This window comes from Phasianus colchicus, chromosome 34 (assembly GCF_987193195.1).
Source record: "Phasianus colchicus chromosome 34, bPhaCol1.hap1.1, whole genome shotgun sequence".
NCBI lineage: Eukaryota > Metazoa > Chordata > Aves > Galliformes > Phasianidae > Phasianus > Phasianus colchicus.
This window is the reverse complement of record NC_143469.1, coordinates 2,576,613-2,596,078: the sequence shown is the minus strand read 5'-3', so window position 1 is coordinate 2,596,078 and position 19,466 is coordinate 2,576,613. Positions and strand designations below refer to the sequence as shown.

The following is a 19,466-nucleotide window of genomic DNA, read 5'->3' as shown; positions in this document are numbered from 1 at the left end:
GATTTTTCGAGTCCAGAAACCCCCCCCCCCAAAGCACCGCAGCCAATCAGCGGCCTCGTGGGGGGCGTGGCCTCTGGAGGGGGGGGAGGGTGGGACCCACCGCGTGGCCGCTTTAAGAGAGGCGGGGAGCGAGAGGGTGGGGCCCACCGCTTGGCCGCTTTAAGAGAGGCGGGGAGCGGAAGTGAGGCGCAGCGGAAGTGACGCAGCGGAAGTGAGACGCCAAAGGGGGGGCGGGGGGAAAAATGGCGGCGCCGGAGCTGCGCGTGAACGCGGCCTTCGCCCAACGCTACGCGCGGTACCGACGGCGCGAGGAACTGCAGCGGCGTGAGCGGGGGCGGGGCTAGAAAAAAAGGGGGAGGGGCTACCGGGAGGGGGCGGGGCCTGGGGTACCCCGGGCGGAGCCGTGAGGGGTCTCCGTGTGCCCCCCCCCCCCCAGTGCAGGACCGCTATGGGGACACTGCGGACAGCGACAGCGGCACCGACAGCGACAGCAGCGGGGGGGCGGTGAGCGGGGGGGGGGCGGGGCGCGACCCGGTGTCCCCATATCCCTCCCCCCCCCCCCCCCCCCCATCTGCCACTGCCCCCCCATATCCCGGCGTGCCCCTCATACCCCATTGCCCCTCCCCCCATCTCTGTGCCCCCCCCCAACATCCCGGTGCCCCCCCAAATCTCTGACCCCGTCTCCCAGCATCCCCCCCCACACTTTTTCCACTGCCCCCCCCCCCCCCAAATCTCTGAAACCACCCCCAGGTACCCCCTCATATTCCAGTGCCCTCCCCCCCCCCTCCCCCCCAAACCATTTGCCATTGCCCCCCCATCTTCTGGTGCCTCCCCATCTCCCACTGACCCCCCCATCTCCCAGTTCTCCCCTCCCCCCCCCCATAACCCATTACCATTCTGATCTCCCATTGCCCCCCCCATAACCCATTACCACCCCCATCTCCCATTGCCCCCCCCATCTCCCATTGCCCCCCCCATCTCCCATTATCACCCCCATCTCCCCATGCCCCCCCATCTCCCCATGCCCCCCCATCTCCCATTGCCCCCCCATCTCCCATTACCACCCCCATCTCCCCATGCCCCCCCATCTCCCTGTGCCCCCCATCTCCCATTGCCCCCCCCAGAACCCACTACCACCCCCATCTCCATGTGCCCCCCCATCTCCCCGTGCCCCCCCATCTCCCATTGCCCCCCCCAGAACCCATTACCACCCCCATCTCCCTGTGCCCCCCCATCTCCCATTGCCCCCCCATCTCCTAATGCTGCCCCATCTCCCCATGCACCCCCCATCTCCCATCACCCCCCCCATCTCCCTGTGCCCCCCATCTCCCATTGCCCCCCCATAAAACCCCTTACCACCCCCATCTCCCATTGCCCCCCCATCTCCATGTGCCCCCCCATCTCCCATTGTCCCCCCCATAACCCATTATCACCCCCATCTCCCATTGCCCCCCATCTCCCTGTGCCCCCCATCTCCCATTGCCCCCCCATAACCCACTACCACCCCCATCTCCCCATGCCCCCCCATCTCCCTGTGCCCCCCATCTCCCATTGTCCCCCCCATAACCCATTACCACCCCCATCTCCCATTGCCCCCCCCATCTCCCCGTGCCCCCCCATCTCCCATTGCCCCCCCCAGAACCCATTACCACCCCCATCTCCCATTGCCCCCCCATCTCCCATTGCCCCCCCATAACCCATTACCACCCCCATCTCCCCATGCCCCCCCATCTCCCATTGCCCCCCCATCTCCCTGTGCCCCCCATCTCCCATTGCCCCCCCCATAACCCATTACCACCCCCATCTCCCTGTGCCCCCCCATCTCCCATTGTCCCCCCATAAAACCCCTTACCACCCCCATCTCCCAATACTCCTCCATCTCCCCGTGCCCCCCCCTTACCCCCTCCCCCCCCCAACCTCCCGGTGCCCCCCCCCAGCCTCCGGACCCCCGCCTGGAGCGCGATTTCTACCGCACGCTGTCTCTGCTGAAGACGAAGGACCCCCGCATCTACCAGCAGGACACCACCTTCTACAGCAGCCCCGGTATTGAGGGGGGGGTCCTGGGGATGTGCCCCCCCCCCCCCCAAGAAAAAAAATAACCTTGGGGGGGTCCCCAATTGTCCCCAAATGTCCCCAGAGTCCTCGGAGGAGAGCGACGGGGGGGGCAGCTCGGAGCCGGAGCCGCTTTACGTGAAGGATTATGAGCGGAAAGTGGTCCTGGAAAAGGGGGGGTGAGCATCTGTATGGGGGGTGGGGGCTGTTAATTTGGGGGGGGGGCACATTAGTTTGGGGTTATTGTGGGGCTCCAGAGTGTGGGTGCAGGAAGGGGGGCTCATAATTTGGGATCAGAGCTGTTATTCTTAGGGGGGAGGGTGATTTATTTGGGGTTGGGACGCAACCCTGGGGGTGGGGGGATGCATTATTATGGGGGGGGGGGTGCATTATTTTGGAATTGGGATGCGTTATTTGGGGTTGAGATGTTATTTTACTGGGGGGGGGCTTTATTTTGGGGTTAGGACACATTATTTTGGGGGAGGGGGGGGGACATGAGCCCAACTTGACACCCCCCCCCACCACCACCGCTTTTTTCCACAGCAAATACGTGGATGAGGAGGAGGAGGAAGCAGCTGCACGGAGGAAGGTCAGATGGGGGCTGGGGGGGCTGTGGAGGCACAGTGGTGTGACCCCCCCCCACAAACGTATCCTTATTCCCCCCCCTTTTTAGAAAACAGCCTCCAAGAGCTACGTGGAGGAGCAGCGGGAGCTGAAGGAGAGGTGGGAGAGCACCAGGGGGGGGGAATGTGGGGACACAGAACCTCGGGGGGGGGGGGTGGGGGGCACATAAGGGACATATGGGGACATGGGACCTGGTGGGGGACAACTTGGGGACACAGAACCTAACCCTAACCCCCCCCCCCCCCCGCAGCTTCCGACCGTTTGTGGCTGAGAGCGATGAGGAGGAGGAGGAGGAGGAGGAAGGGGGGGGGTCACTGCTGCGGCGCCGCCATCGGACGGCAGAGGAGAAGGTGAGGAAGGGGGAGGGGGGACACGGTGGGGACACTTTGGGGACACGGGGGGTGACGCTGTGACCCCCCCCACCCCCAGGCCTGCGAGGAGGAGGACTACATCCGCTGGCTGAAGGGACAGGGGGACGTCCCCAAGGAGGAGCGGCTGCAGGACCTGGTCAGGGCAGCCATGTGTCCCCGTGTCCCCATGTCCCTGTGTCCTCATGTCCCTGTGTCCCCATGTCTTCATGTCCCTGTGTCTTCGTGTCCTCATGTCCCTGTGTCCCCATGTTCCTGTGTCTTCATGTCCCTGTGTCTCAGCATCTCCGTGTCCCCATGTCCCCGTGTCCCTATATCCCCGTGTCCCCATGTCCCTGTGTCCCCATATCCCTGTCCCCGTGTCCCCGTGTCCTCACATCCCCATGTCCCTGTGTCCCCACGTCCCTGTGTCCCTGTGTCTCAGTGTCCCCATGTCCCCATATCCCTGTGTCCCTATGTCCCCATATCCCTGTGTCCCTGTGTCCCCATATCCCTGTGTCCCTGTGTCCCCACGTCCCTGTGTCCCCGTGTCCCCATGTCCCCATATCCCTGTGTCCCTATGTCCCCATGTCCCTGTGTCCCCGTGTCCGTGTCCTCACATCCCCATGTCCCCGTGTCCCCATGTCCCCATGTCCCCATGTCCCCATATCCCCGTGTCCCCATATCCCCGTGTCCCCATGTCCCTGTGTCCCCATGTCCCTGTGTCCCCATATCCCCATGTCCCAATATCCGTGTGTCCCCATGTCCCTGTGTCCCCATATCCCCATGTCCCAATATCCGTGTGTCCCCATGTCCCTGTGTCCCCATATCCCTGTGTCTCTATGTCGCTGTGTCCCTGTGTTCCCATGTCCTCACATCCCCATATTCCTGTGTCCCCATGTTCCCAAAGCCCTCCCATGTCCCCATATCCCCGTGTCCCCGTGTCCCCAAGCTCTCCATTCCCATGTCCCCATTGCTCTCCCAAGCCTGTTGTCCCCGTGTCCCCACAGCCCGGTGTCCCCATGTCCCCACACTCCTAGGCCCTGTGTCCCCATGTTCCACATCCCTACATCCCCACGCTGTGTCCCCAAGCCCTACATCTGTGTCCTTGTGTCCCCCAGTCCTACATCAGCGTCCCCATCCCCACGTCTGTCCCCAATCCCTGCGTCCCCACATCCCTACATCCCCAAGCTGTGCCCCCAAGCCCTACATCCCCATCCCTGTCCCCACGTCCCAAAGCCCCAATGCCTGTGAGTCCCCAGGCGCCACACCCTTGACTTCCATGTCCCCGTGTCCCCAAACCCCGTGTCCCCAAGGCCTCCTTCATCTGTGTCCCTGTCCTCATGTCCCCAAAGCTCTCCCATGTCCCCATATTCCCATGTCCCTGTGTCCCCAAGCTCTCCATTCCCATGTCCCCATTGCTCTCCCAAGCCTGTCGTCCCCGTGTCCCCACAGCCCGGTGTCCCCATGTCCCCACACTCCTAGGCCCTGTGTCCCCATGTTCCACATCCCTACATCCCCACGCTGTGTCCCCAAGCCCTACATCTGTGTCCTTGTGTCCCCCAGTCCTACATCAGTGTCCCCATCCCCACGTCTGTCCCCAATCCCTGCGTCCCCACATCCCCACTTTCCCAAGCTGTGCCCCCAAGCCCTACATCCCCATCCCTGTCCCCACGTCCCCAAGCCCCAATGCCTGTGCGTCCCCAGGCGCCGCACCCTTGACTTCCATGTCCCCGTGTCCCCAAACCCCGTGTCCCCACCTCCCCACAGGTCCCACTGCAGCGCTACTGGGCCGACCCATCGCTGGACCCGGGCGAGCGCTTCCTGCGGGATTACATCCTGAACGACGGCTACCGGCACGAGGAGGAGGAGGAGGAAGAGGAGGAGGAGGAGGAAGGCGAGGGGTGAGCGCTGCCCCCCGAGCCCCCCCCCCCCCCCCCCGTGTCCCGCTGCCCCCTCAGTGTCCCCCACACCCCCCCGCAGGGCCCCCCCTGCTCTGAGCGTGGCCGACTCATCGGATGAAGGTGAGCTGTTCCTGGCGAGGCAGGAGGACTTTGAGAGGAGCTACAACTTCCGCTTCCAGGAGCCGGGGGCACAGCAGGTTTGGGGGGGGGATGTGGGGGGGGACAGGGGATGTGAGGGGACACGGTTCGGGGGTCAGGACGGGAGGGGATCAGGGGGTATTTTGGGGGGGGGCAGGGGATGGGGCCAAAGGATGCTTGGGGCGCAGGGGATGTTTTTGGGGGGACAGAGGGGATGGGTGGGGGGATTGGGGATGCTTCGGGGGGCAGGGGACAGGGTAGGGGGGATTAGGGGATGGGATCAGGGGACGGGATCAGAGGACAGGGGATGTGAGGGGTTGGGGGGTCAGGACAGGAGAAGATCAGGGGATATTTTGGGGGGGGGTCAGGGGATGGGGCCAAAGGACGCTTGGAGGGGCAGGGGATGTTTTTGGGGGGACAGAGGGGATGGGTGGGGGGATTAGGGGATGCTTGGGGGGGCAGGGGACAGGGTAGGGGGGGTTAGGGGATGGGATCGGGGACGGAATCAGGGGACAGGGGATGTGAGGGGACACGGTTGGGGGATCAGGACAGGAGGGGATCAGGGGATATTTTGGGGGGGGTCAGGGGATGGGGCCAAAGGACGCTTGGGGCGCAGAGGGTGTTTTTTGGGGGACAGAGGGGATCAGGGGATGGGTGGGGGGGCAGGGGACAGGGTAGGGGAATTAGGGAATGGGATCAGGGGACGGAATCAGGGGACAGGGGATGTGAGGGGACACGGTTGGGGGATCAGGACATGGAGGGGATCAGGGGATATTTTGGGGGGGGGTCAGGGGATGGGGCTAAAGGACACTTGGGGGACAGGGGATGTTTTTGGGGGGACAGAGGGGATCAGAGGATGGGTGGGGGGATTAGGGGATGCTTGGGGGGGGCAGGGGACAGGGTAGGGGGGATTAGGGGATGGGATCAGGGGACGGGGAGGGGATCAGGGGACACGGAGGGGGGTCAGGAGTCACCATGGGGACAGGGAAGGAAAGATGGGGGGGGGTCAAAGTACAGGGGTGGAGGGTTATGGGGGGGTCAGGGGACACATGGGGGGGGTCACAGGCAGGGGCGGGGGGGTCAGAAGATGCTCGAGGTGAGCAGGGAGGGGATGAGGGGACAGGGGTGGCCCTGTCTTTCCCCAACCGTGTGGGTGTGGGTGTTGTGTCCCCCTCCCCACCCCCCCAGGTGCAGACGTACCCCCGCAGCATCACCACGTCGGTGCGGCGCCGCGACGAGCGCCGGAAGGAGAAACGGGAGAGGGTGCAGGAGAGGAAGAGGAAGGTGAGGGACGGAGGGGATGGAGGGGATGGCGGGGACACCCCACGGCCGTGTGCACCCCCCACACCCCCCATTTTTCCCCCCAGGAGAAGGAGAGGAAGCGGGAGGAGCTGAAGCAGCTGAAGAAGCTGAAGCGGGAGGAGATCAGCGCCCGCCTGCAGCGCCTGCAGGGCATCACCGGGAACGGCACCGTGGGCTTCAGCCTCAGCCAGCTGGACGGCGACTTCGACCCCGCGCAGCACGACCGCATGATGGCAGTGCGTCCCGCAGCCCCCCGCCCCCATTGGGACGCTCTCCATCCCACCCTGTTCCGTCTCATCCCGCTGCAGCCGTCCCCTCTTGACTCCGTGTCCCCATTCCGGCCCCGTGTCGCCCCGCTGCCCGCCTCCCGTCCCCACATCCCCGTCCCCACCAGGATGCTCTCCATCCAACCCTGTCCCACCCCGTCCTGCTGCAGCCAGCCCCTCCTGTCCCCACACCCCCTTCCCATCCCCCTGTCCACGTCCCGTTCCCTTCCATCCCCCTGTCCACATCCCATTCCCTCCTGTCCCCACATCCCCCTGTCCACGTCCGATCCCCTCCTGTCCTCCTGTTCCCACATCCCCCTCCTGTCCCCTGTCCACATCCCATCCTCCCCTGTCCCCACACCCCCTTCCCATCCCCCTGTCCACGTCCCATCACCTCTTGTCCTCCTATCCCCACATCCTCCTCCCGTCCCCCTGTCCACATCCTATTCTCTCCTGTCCCCACATCCCCCTGTCCACATCCCATCCCCTCCTGTCCTCCTGTTCCCCCATCCACGTCCCATCCCCTCCTGTCCCCATATCCCCCTCCCATCCCCCTGTCCACATCCCATCCCCTCCTGTCCTCCTGTCCGTCTGTCAACGTCCCATCCCCTCCTGTCCCCATATCCCCCCTCCTGTCCCCCTGTCCACATCCTATTCCCTCCTGTCCCCCTGTCCCTACATCCCCCTCCCATCCCCCTGTCCACATCCCATCCCCTCCTGTCCCCACATCCCCCTCCTGTCCCCTGTCCACGTCCCATCCCCTCCTGTCCTCCTGTCCCCACATCCCCCTCCCGTCCCCCTGCCCATGTCCCATCCCCTCCTGTCCCCACATCCCCCTCCTGTCCCCTCTGATCCCTCTCCATCCCATCCTACCCCCATCCCCTTGTCCCCAAATCCGTCCTTCTGTGACCCCGTCCTGTCCCATTGTCCCCACCCCCGTGTTCCCAAACCATCCCTTGTCCCCAGGCTGTCCTGTGTCCCCGTGTCTGTCCGATCCTTTCCTCGTCCCCACCCCTGTGTCCCCAAACCACCCCTTGCCCCCCATCTGCCCCCCGTCCCCTCTGACCCCCCACCCCCGTGTTCCCAGGAGGTCTTTGGGGACGATTACTACGGCTGCGCAGAGGAGGAGAAGCCGCACTTTGAGGAGGATGAGGAGGAGGAGGAAGAAGGGCAGGAGGGTGAGTGGGTGCCTTCAGCCCCCCCCCCCCCCCCAAAATCCCTACCCCCATATCCCTAAAGTCCCCCCCACCCCCCCCTGCAGACACCTGGAACTGGGACACGTGGAGCGGCCGCGCGGAGCCGCACTGCGAGGACCCCGACTTTGTGGTGCGTAGCCCCCCCTCCAGCTTTGTACCCCCCCCTCCGGGGTACCACCGGACCCCCCTGAGCCCCTACCCCACAGATGGACGCCGATTACGACCCCTCAGCCCCCCCGGCCCCCCCCAAGCGCAGGGACCCCCCAACTCTGGGCAGGAAGCGGCGCCGCTCGCACTTCCGAGAGGCGGTGGAGCGTCACAAACCCACATTTGACCCAGGTGAGAAGTGGCTGGGACCCCCCCCCCACCCCCAAATCCGCCCCCCCCCGCGAGGATTACTGACCCCCCCTCGCCCCCCCGCTGCAGCCGCCAGCAGCTTTGAGCAGTACCTGGATGAGTATTATGGGCTGGATTACGAGGACCTGGTGGGGGACCTGCCGTGCCGCTTCAAGTACCGCAGCGTCGTGCCCTGCGACTTCGGCCTCACCACCGAGGAGGTTGAGACCCCCAGGGGGAGGGGGGGGCAAAGGGGCCCATGACCCCCCCCTCGATTTTACTCCTGACCCCCCCCAGTTTGCTCCTTAACCCCCATTTTGCTCCTGCCACCCATTTGCTCCTCACCCCCCCAATTTACCCCCGACCCCCCCCCATTTACCCCTAACCCCTCCAATTTGCACCTGCCCCCCCCATTTTGCTCTTTAACCCCCCCCAGTTTACCCTTGACCCCCCCCAGTTTGCTCCTGGCCCCTCAGTTTACCCCTGCCCCCCCATTTTGCTCCTGCCCCCCCCAGTTTGCTCCTTAACCCCCATTTTGCTCCTACCACTCCAGTTTGCTCCTCCGTTTTACCCCAGACCCCCCCGTTTGCCCCCGCCCCCCCATTTTATCCCTAACCCCCCCCCGTTTACCTCTGACCCCCCCATTTTACCCCCCCTCCCCCCCCCCAGATCCTGGCCGCCGATGACAAGGAGCTGAACCGCTGGTGCTCACTGCGCAAGACCTGCATGTACCGGTGGGTGGGTGAGGGGGGGGCAGCTCCCATTGCCCCCACCCCATCATTTTGGTTTTGTGGGGGGGGGGTCACTCAGTTTTCCATCCCCCCCCCCATCAGATCAGAGCGGGAGGAGCGCCAGGATCAGGCCAACTACAGCCGCAGGGCACAGAACCTCTGGAAGAAGCATCAGATCCTCAAGTCCCTCACAGTGGAGTGAGTAGAAGGTTTTTTTTTTTTTTGGGGGGGGGGGGGGGGGGGGGTCACAACTCACATCACCCCCCCCCCAACATACACACACAGAGCAGAGGAGGAGCCCCCCCCGGCCCCAAATTGCCCCAAAAGCAAAATGGGGAAGAAGCAACGGGACAAACAGCGGCGCAAAGCAGGGTCCTCCCCCCCAGTGGTTGTGTAAGTATGGGATTTGGGGCTGGGGGGGGGGAAACACGCATTGAGGGGGGGGTCACAACTCTGTCACCCCCCCCCACACAGAGCGGAAGATGCCACCCCGACACCAAACCCCCCCAAAACTCCAAAAATGGGGGGGCAGAAGCATAAGGACCAAGTGAGGCACAAAGAGGCGTCCCCCCCCCCATCCCTCACAGCCATGTAAGAAATGGGATTTTGGGGCGGGGGGGGGACACTGATAACCCGGGGGGGGGTGGGGGGTCACAACTCTCTCCCCGCCCCCCCCCCTTCCCACAGAGCAGAGGACCCCTCCCCAAAGACCCCCAAAGTGGGGGGGCAGAAGCATAAGGACCAAGTGAGGCACAAAGAGGCGTCCCCCCCATCCCTCACAGCCATGTAAGTAATGGGATTTTGGGGGGGGGGGGGGGTGAGAAATTGAGGGGGGGGGACGTTCAACTCTCTCACCCCCTTCCCCTCCCAACAGAGTGCAAGACCCCGCCCCCAAACCCCCAAAAATGGGGGGGCAGAAGCAGCGGGACAAAATGAGGTCCCCCCCATCCCTCACAGCCATGTAAGTAATGGGATTTTTTCGGGGGGGGGGGGCAGAAATGACAAACTGGGGTGGGGGTCACATCTCTCTCTCTCCCTCCCCCCCCCCCCACCACTACAGATCGGAAGACCCCACCCCCAAACCCCCCAAAACGGGGGGGCAGAAGCAGCAGGATCCGGAACGGCGCAAAGCGGGGGGGTCCCGGCGGCGGGGGGGGGGATTTGGGGTGAGCCTGGGGGGGCTCCGCTTTGCGGGGGGGCGACTCAGAGCCTTCGGCCTCAACCCGAGGCGCCTGCGCTACCGGGAGCTGCGGCGGAAGCAGAGGGGGGGGGGGATCCGCAGTGCCCCCCCCCACCCCCCCAGGACCCCCATGGAAAGGTGACGCTGAGCTCCAGTTCACTTTTAATGGCATTTTTGACCCCCGGGGGGGGGGGGGGGGTCCTGAGTCACAATAAATAAACCCCCACCTCACCACGAGCAGCCAACGATATTGGGGGGGGGGGGTGAGAATCGGGGGGGGGGTGGTACCCCAATTTGGGGTGCGGTGGGGGGGGGATCTGCCTCCTTTCCCCCCCCCCCTCCAGCCCTGAGCGTGCAGAGACCCTGAGTTGCCCCCCCCACACACTTTGATGGGGGGGGGGATTTGCCATACCCTCTCCCTCCCCCCCCCCCCCCCAAATTAGAGCAGCACGAAGTCGTCCCCCCCCCGACTCCTCCTGCCCTTGAGGCGCCGGGGGGGGGCGGGGGTGGGCAGCACCTCCTCTGTGCTGGGGGGGGGCAGCACGGGGGGGGTGGGCTGGTGGTCCCGCGCCCGTCCCTCAGCCACGGTGAACATGGGGTAGCGTTCCTTCCCTGGGGGGGCTTCCAGCACCTGGGGGGGCACAGTGATGGGGGGGGGGGTCAGAGTGATGGGGGGGGGGTTGTGGTGATGGGGAGGGGGGGGTCAGTAGGATTTGAGGGGGGGTCCTGGGGAGGAGGGGGAGGGGGAGCAGGAATGGAGATGTCACAACTGTGTGGGGGGGGGGTTGCAGAGATATGGGGGGGTCACAGAAATATGGGGGGGTCACAGCAACGGGGGGGGATCGAAGTGATGGGGGGTGATGTGGGGGGGGTCACAGGGATGTGCGTGGGGGGTCATAGAAACGGGGGGGGATCGAAGTGATGGGGGGGTGAGAGTGATGTGGGGGGGTGAGAGTGATGTGGGGGGGTCACAGAGATGTGCGTTGGGGGTCATAGAAATGGGGGGGGGGATCGAAGTGATGGGGGGTGAGAGTGATGTGGGGGGGGTCACAGAGATGTGCTTTGGGGTCATAGAAATGGGGGGGGGATCGAAGTGATGTGGGGGGGTCACAGAGATGTGCTTGGGGGTCATAGAAACGGGGGGGGGTCAAAGTGATGGGGTGAGAGTGATGGGGGGGGTCGCAGAAATGTGCTTGGGGGTCATAGAAACGGGGGGGGGATCGAAGTGATGGGGGGGTGAGAGTGATGTGGGGGGGTCACAGAGATGTGTGTTGGGGGTCATAGAAATGGGGGGGGGATCGAAGTGATGTGGGGGGGTCACAGAAATGTGCTTGGGGGTCATAGAAACGGGGGGGGGATCGAAGTGATGGGGGGGTGAGAGTGATGTGGGGGGGTGAGAGTGATGTGGGGGGGTCACAGAGATGTGCTTGGGGGTCATAGAAATGTGGGGGGGGGATTGAAGTGATGGGGGGGTGAGAGTGATGTGGGGGGGTCACAGAAATGTGCTTGGGGGTCATAGAAACGGGGGGGGTTCGAAGTGATGGGGGGGTGAGAGTGATGGGGGGGGTCACAGAGGGAGGAGAGGGGACGAAGTGATGGGGGGGTGAGAGTGATGTGGGGGGGTCACAGAGATGTGTGTTGGGGGTCATAGAAACGGGGGGAGGGGTCGCAGTGATGGGGGCTGAGAGTGATGTGGGGGGGGGATCGCAGTGATGGGGGGGGGCACAATGATGGGGGGGGGGGTCACATAAACTCTGTGGGGGTCGCAGCCACGCGGAGGAGAGGAGATTGTAGCGATGGGAGGGAGGGGGGGGGGTGGTTGTGGCAACAGGGGGGTGCAGCAGTTGGGGGGGGGGTTGTTACAGTGATGTGGGGGGGTTGTGGTGCTGGGGGGGGGTCTCTGTTTGCCCCCCCCCCCCATTTGAAGGAGGACTCACACGGCGGAGCTCAGCACACAGCCGGTCCAGGTCGCGGCCGCGCCGTGCGTAGAAGCCCAGAGCACAGCTGGGGTCCATCTTAGAGAAGGGCATTTTGCGGGGGGAGCTGCAACGGAATGACTGCGGGGGGGGGGGGGGTGAGCATCACAACTCCTCCCTCCCCCCCCCCCCCCAAAAAAGAGCTCTATGTGTGCTGCCCCCCCCCCCCCCAATATACACACACCCACCTCCAGAGGGAAGGAGGCGGCCGTGGTGTCCACGAAGGGCTGGCAGTAGTGGGGGTCCATGTACAGCAGGAAGTTGTCTGTGGGGGGGGGGACACACAGTGATGACAGCAGGAGGATGGTGTGCCCCCCCCCGCCCCCCCCCAACCCCCCCCCAATACCTTGGAAGCCGATGAAGTAGAGGGAATGGCGTGGTTTGCCTCCAATGATGCCCAGGCACCACTGCAACTTCAGCAGCTCCTTTTTGGGGGGGGGGGACGGGGGGAAAACACACACAGACGGACAGACAGACGTGAGGACACCTCCGTGGTGGCCTCCGTTGTACCTTGGGGACAGAGCTGGTCCCCATCCCATCCCTCCCCGTGGCCCAGGGATGGAGGATGGCTCCACCTGTCCCTCCCTGTCCCTTCTGGGGGTGGTGGCCTTCACACAACCTCAAGGATGGAACTCGTCCCCCTCCCACCCCCCACCCCCCCGTGGCTCAGGGATGGAAGATGGCCCCCCCACTTTTGTCCCCTCTGGTGGCGGTGGTGGCCTCCATAGAGCCTTGGGGCAGGTTGTCCCCAACCCTTCCTCCCCTTTGGCCCAGGGATGGAAAACGGTCCTCATTTATTCCTCCTCATCCTCTCCGCGTTTCCTGACCTCTGCTGAACCTCAAGGATGGAGATCGCCCACATCCCATCCCTCCCCACGGCCCAGGGATGGACAATGGCCCTATTTGTCCCTCTGGGATGGAAAACAGCCCCCATGGGGACGCAGCACAACCCCCCCTCAGCCCCCCCAGAGAATCACAGAACGGCCAGGGTTGGAAGAGACCTCAAGGATGATGAATCTCCAACCCCCTGCTGCATGCAGGGCCACCAACCTCCACATCTCACAGCAGCCCAGGCTGCCCAGGGCCCCATCCAACCCGGCCTCCAACACCTCCAGGGATGGACGGGGCACCAACAGCCTCTCTGTGCAGCTGTTCCAGCACCTCACCTCTCTCACAGCAAACAATTTCTCCCTGACATCCAACCTCAATCAACTCCAAACCGTTTCCCCTCATCCTGCAGTGATCAACCCTTTCCAAGAGTCGATTCCCCTCCTGTTTTCAGGCTCCCTTGAGGTGCTGAAGGCTGCAATGATTCACCCCGCAGTTTTCTCTTCTCCATGCTGAACAAGCCCAGCTCCCTCAGCCTGTCCTCACAGTGGAGGTGCTGCAGCCCCCCTGCTCATCTTGGTGGCCCCCCCGGACCCTCCCCAACAGCTCCCTGTTGGAAACCCCACCTTCATGCCCTCCACGTAGACGGGGTTGAGACGTTCCCCCCCCAGGCGGACGGGGACCAGCAGGATGACGGCCGCCTCAGCGTCCCCTTCCAGCAGCGCAGCCACGTCCTCTTTGTACACTGCCAAAATCGGGGGTGGGGGGGGGCTCAGCTGGGACCCCCCCCACACACATACACACACATCCAGGACACAAAGCGTTGGGACTTGGGGAGGAGGGGGGGCATACAAAGCTGTGACCCCCACCGGTGCAATCCTGCGCCACGTACACCGCCATCCCGGACACCTCGGGGCAGCTCTCCACCGCCTTCCTGCATCCCAAATCTTTCAGGGTGGGGTCCCAGACCCATCATTTGGGGTCAGAGCCCCCCCCCCCCCTTCCTTCAAACCCCCCCCCCTCCCCCGCCATCCTTTTGGGGTCTGACCTGAGGATGTGTGCCACGATGGAGGGGCCGTACCAATCCCCTGCATGCTTCCCAGCGCCGCGGCCGAGCTCCACCAGGCGGTGGATCCCAAAGGGGGAGTTGGGGTGGTCCCCAAAAAGGGCCACCAGGGCTCGGTGACATCGCTCTGTATCCTGGGGGCGAGGGGGGGGCGGACCCCCCGGGGCGTCAGCCCACGTCCAGTCTATAAAAAGGAAAGGGGTGAGGGGAGTGAGATTTGGGGAGGGGGGATCGTGGGGGTTTTGGGGTGGGATTCGGATTGGGGGGGTTAGGAAAGGGGTGTGGGAAGGGGTCTGGGGGAATTGGGAGGGGGATTAGGGGGTGTCAGAGGGATTTGGGGGTGTTGGGGGGGATTTGGGGGTGAACTGGGGAGGATTTGGGCATCAGGAAGGGGATTTAGGGGGAACTGGGGGGGGATTTGGGGGTGTTGGGGGGATCTGGGGGTGAATTGGGGGGATTTGGGAATCAGGAAGGGGATTTAGGGGGAACTTGGGGGGATTTGGGGGTGTCAGAGGGATTTGGGGGTGTTGGGGGGGATTTGGGGGTGAACTGGGGGGGATTTGGGAATCAGGAAAGGGATTTAGGGGGAACTGGGGGGGGATTTGGGGGTGTTGGGGGGGATTTGGGGGTGAATTGGGGGGATTTGGGAATCAGGAAGGGGATTTAGGGGGAACTTGGGGGGATTTGGGGGTGTCAGAGGGATTTGGGGGTGTTGGGGGGGATTTGGGGGTGAACTGGGGGGGATTTGGGAATCAGGAAAGGGATTTAGGGGGAACTGGGGGGGATTTGGGGGTGTCAGAGGGATTTGGGGGTGTTGGGGGTGATTTGGGGGTGAACTGGGGGGGATTTGGGGGTGTCAGGGATTTAGGGGTGTTGAGAGGGGGGCTTGGGGTGTGAGGAGGGGGATTTGGGGGTGTTGGGAAGGGAGGTTTGGGGCGTTGGGTGGGATTTGACGGTGTCAGGAGAAGGATTTGGGGGGGGGGGGCAGAAGGATTTGGGTGTGCGAGGAGGGGGATTTGGGGGGGTGTCAGAAGGATTTGGGTGTGCGAGGAGGGGGATTTGGGGGGCAGTAGGAAGGGAGGGGGGGGTTGGAGAGGACTGGGGGCACCGAAGGAGAGCGGGAGGGATTTGCAGTTGCCATTGTGAAGGGAATTTGGGGTGAATTCGGATGAATTTGGGGGTGGGGGGGGGACAGAGGACGATTCGGGGACGACTTTGAGGACCACCTCCGAGCGAATGATTCACAGGAGGACAACATTTGGTGGCGGGGAGGGGGTTGGGGGGTGACTTCAGGTGGGATTTTGTGCCACGCCGGGCGATTCCTTTCCCTCCCACAGCTGCGGCGCAGCGCTACGAGGGGCGGTTTTTTCATTGAGGGGGGGTCTTTGTGGGGGCTCACCCCTCCCCAGGCGGTGCAGCAGCAGCCCCTGAGCCAGCAGCATCTGCCCCGAGCGCAGCGCGCAGCCCCAGCCGCCGTCGGAGCTCCACGCCGTGCCGCGCAGCAACGGGAAGCCGCGGCGGTACGTCAGCCACACGAGGGAGCCAAAATCGCGGCGGAATCGCTCCGCGTCCCCTGCACGTTTGGTTTTTATTAAGGGGGGGGGGGGTGGTGTGACACGGGACCCCCCCCCCCCCAGCCCGTTAAAATAACCCCCTCCAGTGCTGACCGTCGGTTGCCAGGCGGTAGGTGCGACCCAGGAGGTGCAGAGGGGACGTGGGGTTGAAGTGGGTGCGGGGTCGCAGCGTCCAACCTGGGGGGGTGGGGGGGAGGGGGGGGGGAGGTTAAAGCCCTCAGTGTAAAAGGAATTCGCCCTCCCCCCCCACCCCCCCCGACCCCCAGCAGTGACCCCTGACCCGACCCAGGGCCCTGTTAACCCCCCCACAGCCCACCCTAAAACCCTTGAGACCCCCCCCCGCCCAGGACCCCCACCCCCCAACCCCCAGCAGTGACCCCTGACCTGACCCAGGGCCCCGTCAACCCCCCCGCAGCCCACCCCAAAACCCCTGAGACCCCCCCCCAATCCCCCCCACGACCCCCAGATCCCATCCCAAAGCCACAATAAGTCCTCCATTAACTCCCCCCCCCAGGACCCCCACCCCCCAACCCCCAGCAGTGACCCCTGACCTGACCCAGGGCCCTGTTAACCCCCCCACAGCCCACCCCGAAACCCCTGAGGCCCCCCCCCACCCCCCCCACGACCCACAGATCCCATCCCAAAGCCACAATCAGCCCTCCGTTAACCCCCCCCTCCCCCCCCAGGACCCCCCCCCAATCCCCAGCAGTGACCCCTGACCCGACCCAGGGCCCTGTTAACCCCCCCACAGCCCACCCTAAAACCCTTGAGACCCTTCCCCCCTCCCCCCACGACCCCCGGATCCCATCCCAAAGCCACAATCAGCCCCCCGTTAATCCCGACCCCAGGACCCCAACTGACCCCAACCTCCCCCCAGCCTCCCTCCCCCCTCCCCAGGACCCCCGTTGACCCCCCCAGCTCACACCAGACTCCCCACAAACCCCATTTCATCCCTAAAACACCCTATAACCCCCCCCTCCCCTTCCGTATCCTCCCCACGACCCCCATTCATTCCCGTTGACCCCCTCTTCAGGACCCCCGTTGACCCCCACAACCGCCCCCCACGACCCCCAAGCCCCCCCTGGACCCCCTTTAAACCCCCACAACCGCCCCCCACGACCCCCAAACCCCGGCCCCGGATCCCGTTGACCCCCACAACCACCCCCAAGACTCCCAAGCCCCCCTCGGACCCCCAAACCCCCCCGGACCCCCTTTAACCCCCATAACAGCCCCCCACGACCCCCAAGCCCCCCCCCCAGACCCCCTTTAACCCCCACAACCACCCCCCAAACCCCGACCCCAGATCCCCGTTGACCCCCAGAACTGCCCCCCAAGACCCCCAAGCCCCCCCCGGCCCCCCTTTAAACCCCACAACCGCCCCCCACGACCCCCAAGCCCCCCCCAGACCCCCTTTAAACCCCCACAACCGCCCCCCACGACCCCCAAACCCCGGCCCCGGATCCCGTTGACCCCCACGACCGCCCCCCACGACCCCCAAGCCCCCCCTGGACCCCTTTTAACCCCCACAGCCGCCCCCCAAACCCCGCCCCCCTACGGCCCCCCACCACCCCCGCCCCCCCCGTTAATCACCGTAGCGCACTCCGGTCAGGGCCGACAGGACGCGGCCTCGAACCCGGGGCCCCTCACCGGGACCGGAAGCAGAACCGGGACCGGGGGGGGCCCGGCCGCCGCCCGCGCTCATGGCGGCGGCGGGGGGCGTGGCCCCGGAGGGGGCGTGGTCTCGGTAAGGGGCGGAGCCTCGGCCGGGCTCTCCCGGGCACCGCCGCCGCCGCCATTTGCAAGGCGGGCGCGGAGCGGAAGTGGCGCCGTAAGCGGGCGGAAGTTGGGTTCCGACGGCCGGAAGTAGGGCCAGGACGGGCGGAAGTAGGGACGCGAGTGGCGGAAGTAGCGCGGCAGCTTGACGGAAGTAGCGTCAGGAGGGCGGTCGCCATGGAGACGGGGCCTGGTGTGCGGCCTGAAGCCTTTCTGAGGAGCCCTGCTGTGGGCACGGGGACATTCGGGGACGTTTTTGGGGTCCCCTGTAGGGCTGGGTAATACCTATGGGGTTTGGGGTCCCCATAGGTTATGGGGTCCCTTTAGGGTTGGGGGGAGCCCTGTAGGAATTGGGGTCGTCTATAGGGTCAGAAGATCCCTGTAGGATTTGAGGGGGGGGGGAGTTGTCCCTATGGGGTCAGAGGGTCGCTATAGGGCCGGGGGGGTCCGCTGTAGTGTTGGGGTGTCGTTATAGTGAATGGGCATGGGGAGAACAGGGTTAAAGGGATTTGGGGGGGGGGGGGGCTTGGGGTGGGGGGGGGCTGGGGGTCACGCAGGGGGGGATGGGGGACACTGAGTTTGGGGACTGTGGGAATGCAATGTTGTTTCTGCGTTTGATATTAAAAAGGAGCAATTGGTTTGAAGAAGTGGAACAGCGTGCGTTTGTATTCTGTAACTTATCCTTACAAATTGCTGATCTAAGAAGCAAAATATTGTATACGTTAGCAGCACGTTTTGAAAAGGTTATTACTGAAATATGTGATTAATTCTTTCTTGCAAGACTGTGATAGTTGTTAAACGTTCCAAACAATGCGAGTACAGCGTGCTAGGGGTTAGAAAAAACATTGTAGAGCTGTTCTGTTAGGATAAGTTCCTCTCTGCTCTGCTCTTGTGAGGCCCCGTCTGCAGCACTGCGTCCAAGTCTGGAGCCCCCAGGACAAAAAAGACAGGGAGCTGTTGGGGAGGGTCCTGAGGAGCCACCAAGATGAGCAGGGGGCTGCAGCACCTCCACTGTGAGGACAGGCTGAGGGAGCTGGGCTTGTTCAGCATGGAGAAGAGAAAACTGCAGGGTGAATCATTGCAGCCTTCAGCACCTCAAGGGAGCCTGAAAACAGGAGGGGAATCGACTCTTGGAAAGGGTCGATCACTGCAGGATGAGGGGAAACGGTTTGGAGTTGATTGAGGTTGGATGTCAGGGAGAAATTGTTTGCTGTGAGAGAGGTGAGGTGCTGGAACAGCTGCACAGAGAGGCTGTTGGTGCCCCGTCCATCCCTGGAGGTGTTGGAGGCCAGGTTGGATGGGGCCCTGGGCAGCCTGGGCTGCTGTGAGATGTGGAGGTTGGTGGCCCTGCATGCGGCAGGGGGTTGGAGATTCATCATCCTTGAGGTCTCTTCCAACCCTGGCTGTTCTGTGATTCTGTGGGGACACCGTGGGGACACCCAGGGGACAGTGGGGGGTCCCAATCTCTGCGTCACAGGAACACTGGGTGACATGGGGATGCTTGAAGTGGCACCCAGGGGACACCAGGGGGTCCCAAGCCCATGAATGTGGGGACACCCAGGGGACACCCAAGGGACAGCGTGGGGACATCATGGGGGCACCCAGGGGACAGTGGGGGGGGTCCCAATCTCTGCATCATGGGAACACTGGGTGACATGGGGACACTCGAAGGGGCACCCAGGGGACACCAGGTGGTCCCAAGCCCATGAACGTTGGGACACCCAAGGGACACCCAGGGGACACCCAGGGGGACACCCAGGAGGTCCCAATCCGGTTGATACGGGGACACCCGGGGGACACGGGGACACCCAGGGGTCACGCGGAGGTGACGGAAGAGGGGGGGGGCCCTTCGTAGGGACTTTTATCATGGAGGGAAAACTTCGGCGAGGGGGCGTGTCCTCGCGATGACGTCACGCGGAGGGGGGGGCGTGGCCACGGGGACTCTTACGGCGACGCGGGCGCCGCGCGCTGCTTAGTCACTGCCCCCCCCCTCCCCCCCCCTCCCGCCCCATCGCCCCCCCCACCGCTCCGCTGCAGCCGCGGCGCCGCGCCATGGCCGGGTGAGTCTCCCTCCCCCCCCCATATTGGGACCCCCCCACGACCCCCTCCCCCCCCACGGCTCCTCCTCCTACAGCCCCCTCCCCACCCCCCCACCCCGAGCTCCCTTCTCCCC

The 19,466-nt window shown here is 64.5% G+C and overlaps 2 protein-coding genes across 3 annotated transcripts; one reads left to right on the top strand and one right to left on the bottom strand.

The window, feature by feature from the left end:
• Window positions 1–184: 184 nt before the first annotated feature.
• Window positions 185–10,271, top strand: KRI1 (KRI1 homolog). Of its 2 annotated transcripts, none has more exons than XM_090128831.1 (23): window positions 185–324; window positions 437–504; window positions 1,938–2,043; window positions 2,138–2,231; window positions 2,596–2,641; window positions 2,726–2,775; window positions 2,927–3,026; window positions 3,106–3,183; window positions 4,794–4,927; window positions 5,007–5,124; window positions 6,254–6,349; window positions 6,433–6,603; window positions 7,721–7,811; window positions 7,895–7,959; window positions 8,036–8,168; window positions 8,256–8,386; window positions 8,835–8,899; window positions 8,999–9,094; window positions 9,182–9,289; window positions 9,371–9,458; window positions 9,657–9,682; window positions 9,771–9,857; window positions 9,957–10,271. In XM_090128831.1, the coding sequence occupies exons 1-23, from the start codon at window positions 243–245 to the stop codon at window positions 10,216–10,218; spliced, it is 2,295 nt and encodes a 764-aa protein (XP_089984957.1). In that variant the 5' UTR covers window positions 185–242; the 3' UTR covers window positions 10,219–10,271. The 2 variants fall into 2 exon arrangements, with proteins under 2 accessions (XP_089984957.1, XP_089984956.1); XM_090128830.1 differs by having other exon boundaries at window positions 9,371–9,487; window positions 9,584–9,682.
• Window positions 10,272–10,431: 160 nt separating this feature from the next.
• ATG4D (autophagy related 4D cysteine peptidase) lies at window positions 10,432–17,451 on the bottom strand. The gene is made up of 10 exons (XM_090128841.1): window positions 17,111–17,451; window positions 15,614–15,697; window positions 15,346–15,519; window positions 13,929–14,130; window positions 13,750–13,814; window positions 13,507–13,625; window positions 12,399–12,477; window positions 12,241–12,317; window positions 12,014–12,133; window positions 10,432–10,707 (listed from the first exon to the last, which is right to left on the bottom strand). The coding sequence occupies exons 1-10, from the start codon at window positions 17,220–17,222 to the stop codon at window positions 10,516–10,518; spliced, it is 1,224 nt and encodes a 407-aa protein (XP_089984967.1). The 5' UTR covers window positions 17,223–17,451; the 3' UTR covers window positions 10,432–10,515.
• Window positions 17,452–19,466: the final 2,015 nt, after the last annotated feature.

Bases quoted from the DNA above. Each gene is read 5' to 3' on its own strand.
- ATG4D (XM_090128841.1), bottom strand. From the start codon at position 17,222: ATGAGCGCGGGCGGCGGCCGGGCCCCCCCCGGTCCCGGTTCTGCTTCC. The intron at 13,626-13,749 runs GTGGGGGTCACA...CGATTTTGGCAG, and splicing joins CGTGGCGCAGGATTGCACCG to TGTACAAAGAGGACGTGGCT. The intron at 12,318-12,398 runs GTATTGGGGGGG...CCCCCCCCACAG, and splicing joins CTACTTCATCGGCTTCCAAG to ACAACTTCCTGCTGTACATG.
- KRI1 (XM_090128830.1), top strand. From the start codon at position 243: ATGGCGGCGCCGGAGCTGCGCGTGAACGCGGCCTTCGCCCAACGCTAC. The intron at 7,812-7,894 runs GTGAGTGGGTGC...CCCCCCCTGCAG, and splicing joins GGAGGAAGAAGGGCAGGAGG to ACACCTGGAACTGGGACACG. The intron at 8,900-8,998 runs GTGGGTGGGTGA...CCCCCCCATCAG, and splicing joins CGCAAGACCTGCATGTACCG to ATCAGAGCGGGAGGAGCGCC.